Here is a 3,045-nt window from a genome sequence, read left to right on the forward strand (position 1 = left end):
AGACCCGAGGGGCAGCTGAGCCCCCCGGGCGGCCAGGGAGGAGCTCGCCCCTGTTTTCCACTGGGGGTACAGCTGAACAGGGAGCCAGGTCGCAGCCTGCAGAAGGGCCAGTCCCCTTGGGGACAAATCCCCGACCTGCCCAGCAGCAGCCACCATTACCTCCGGTCAGGAAGGGAAAAGCCCTGGCTCCAGCTGGAGAGCTGCTCCAGCGCAGCCTCCGCACAGGAGCAGAGGAGCAAGGGCTTGCCTGGACCCGCTGGTGGGGAGCAGCCATTCCCCAGACCCCGGGGAGCGTCACCAGCCGGGCAGGGGTCACAGCAACAGGCTTTTCACCACAGCCACCATGGCAAGAGAGGCTTTACCTTCCTAGAGCAGCATCATCATCGTACTTGCCAGAAAGGGCAGCAGCAGTTTGGGATCTCTCCCGCACCCTCCAGGGCTGCCCTTTCCTCTCCTCCAGCTGCAGAACCGTTCCTTGCAGAGCACAGCCCCGCTGCTGGAGAAGAGCCCTTCTGTGGAGCACTGGCACCCCGGGGGAGCGCCCGGAGCCTGTCACTGCCCTCCGCATCCCCCCCCGGGCAGGAGCGTCTGGGTCTGAGCAGTGGCCTTGGGTCTGCCAGGGACAGCTGGGGGAGCCCAGGATGAACAGACTCACCCACCGGCGCAGGGATGGGACCGCCGTCCTGCCCCAGGCACCCGAGGGGCTCCAGCTACAGCGGGAGAGGGGGCTCCGAGTTCTCCAGTCCCCTCTGGCCCGGTGCTCGGCAGGGAGCATTCCCACATGGGGGACCATCTTGGCTCTTGTCACAGATGACACATCAGTGTATCCTATGAATATTCTATTTGACTCATTACTGAAATGCCAATATGCGAACACAGGCTCTGGGATTAGCAACTACGCAGCCGTGAGACCCTGAGCTCCACAGCTGATCTGTCCCCACTGCAGCCCCTCTGGGCAGCAGGACAGACCCACAGCGGCTGCTTGCAGACCAAGTGAGCAGCAGAAAAATTCAGGTCACCTCCTCCCTCTATACCCACCAAACTGCTGAGACACTCACCTTCCCAGTGCAAATTCTGCTGCAATTTGAGAGTCCAGAAAACACAAAACCCCATAACAGAAGGAAAGCAAAGACACCCCCCCACACACGTTCTCATTCAATTTTCTAGCAAATTCAGCAAAAAACCCCTCCCACAGTGAGAACAAGCAGCTTCGAGCCAGCGATCCCTAACCCCTGCACCACCACAAGCCCAATGTGCCCCGCAGCTCAGGCTGGGCTGCCCAAGGGCACCAAGGGCATTCTCGGGACACAGTGGCCTCTCCCTGGCTCCCGTCAGAGCTCCTGGGAAAAGCCACTGTAGAAGAGTCTCCAGCCAGGGGCCTGGCCCCTTCTGCTACCCAGGCTCGAGCCCTGAAGAGACCAACATACAACTCTTCAACATTTTATTAATGATCAGCAACGGAGGTTTACAACAGAGAGGACAACAGAACTGGTGTGGAAGGACCGTCCAGCACAGTGCAGGGAGCAGCCCAGGACACCCACTGCAGCACCCTGGAATGTAAGAGGCAGAAAGGGGCTCAGCCCAGCACCCACCTGCACCTCCCCGCAGGGGCACACGTGCCACACGTCAAGAAAACAGCCATGACATTTCAGCGATGAGGTCCCTCCCTCAGGTAACCCAGCAGGCACAAGGTGGACTCCGGTGGCAGCAGCACACAGGGCTCTGAGCAGCACCGGGTCCTGCTGCCTCACGACAGCGAGAGCCTTTGGCAAAGGCCCCCAGGGTTCCCACATCTGGAGAAACCCCTCAACCCGCCAGGGAAACCGCAGAACCGCGGGTCCCCGTGCCCCAGCCACCCACCCCTCTCAGCGGCTGCCATGCTGCTGCCCGTTACTGGGGCAGCAAACGATTTGCTGGCACCAGCCACAGCGGAGAGAGGCTTCATCCAGCTGAACCCGAAGTAGCTTTGGGTCTGGCATTTGTGCAGGGGCAGCAGCTGAGAAGAGGGTGCATGGCGAACCCCAGAGCACAGAGCCCGTCAGCACCTCCAGCAGCCAGCACGCAATGGCCCAGCGTCCCTAACACAAAGCTCGCGGGAGGAGCTGCAGGCGCCGCAGCCTTTCCCGGGGAGGCCGTTCTCGTCCTCGCCAGCCTGTGCAGCCGCCCCCCCCACCGCCTGAAAGGCCGCTCTGGAAGGCAGACTCCGGTCAGGACAGAGGGGGCCTGGGCAGCCGCTCCGTTTCCCTCCTACTAAAAGCCAGAAATGGCAGAAGGTAAAAGCACGTGAACATGTTAAAACATTAGTTATAATTAAAACAGTTTGTGGTTGGGTGTTTTTTTTTTTCTTTTGTCAAATATCCTCCTGGGAATAGGGATGGGGGCTGATTAACGGAGGAAAAACTAGGCAGCAGGATCCCAACTCATTATGTCTGCATAATTAGCGCAGGAGAAGCTAGAACAGAAGAGGGGAGGACAGCACATCCTGCATGCCGGCAGCGGTGTCCCTGTCCAGGGGTCCCTTCTCAAAGAGCCGTCTGCTCCTCGAGAGGGCGAGGCTGCGGCGCTCTGCGACCCACGTATCGGCGCTCTGCTGGCCTAGTGCTGCTCCTCTTCCAGTCTCTTCATAGCCTCCAACACAGCCAGCTCTTTTGCTTCCTTCTTCTGGTTCCTAGCTTCAAACTCCAGCCTGCATCAACCACAAAATGCTATGAGGTTCTCATCCATCCACCTCTCAAGCAGACTAAAAGCACCTGGAGCAGGGGAGCTCTGCCTTCTCCTACACTGCTTTGTTCCGGGAGCAGTTCAGAAACCTCACCAGCAGCCCCCAGACTCCTCTTGGGGAGCCAGCACCCAGCACTTCCCTCAACCATTACCATTTGCCCTGCTTTCAGCTGGCACAGAGCTCACTTTCTTCCTAGCAGTTGGCAGAATGTTGTTAAACCCGATGGCTCAGTGGGTGCTGAGCAGGGCTTACACCAGGCAAGGGCTTCTCAGCTTCCCCTGCTCTGCCAGGGGCACAGGGAGCTGGGAGGGGGCACAGCCAGG

The 3,045-nt window shown here is 59.6% G+C and overlaps 1 protein-coding gene across 8 annotated transcripts in view; it reads right to left on the bottom strand.

Annotated features, from left to right (window-relative positions):
- Positions 1-1,426: 1,426 nt before the first annotated feature.
- The window catches only part of PCYT2 (phosphate cytidylyltransferase 2, ethanolamine), an 11,424-nt gene continuing 9,805 nt past the window's right edge, over positions 1,427-3,045 (bottom strand). For all 8 annotated transcript variants that reach the window (XM_035899730.1, XM_009644151.2, XM_035899753.1 and 5 more), the window contains one exon: positions 1,427-2,686. In XM_035899730.1, coding sequence (XP_035755623.1) covers positions 2,596-2,686 — 91 coding nt within the window. In that variant the 3' untranslated portion in view covers positions 1,427-2,595. The remainder of the gene's footprint in view (positions 2,687-3,045) is intronic.

This window comes from Egretta garzetta, unplaced genomic scaffold (genome assembly GCF_000687185.1).
Source record: "Egretta garzetta isolate BGI_Z169 unplaced genomic scaffold, ASM68718v1 scaffold381, whole genome shotgun sequence".
Classification (NCBI taxonomy): Eukaryota; Metazoa; Chordata; class Aves; order Pelecaniformes; family Ardeidae; genus Egretta; species Egretta garzetta.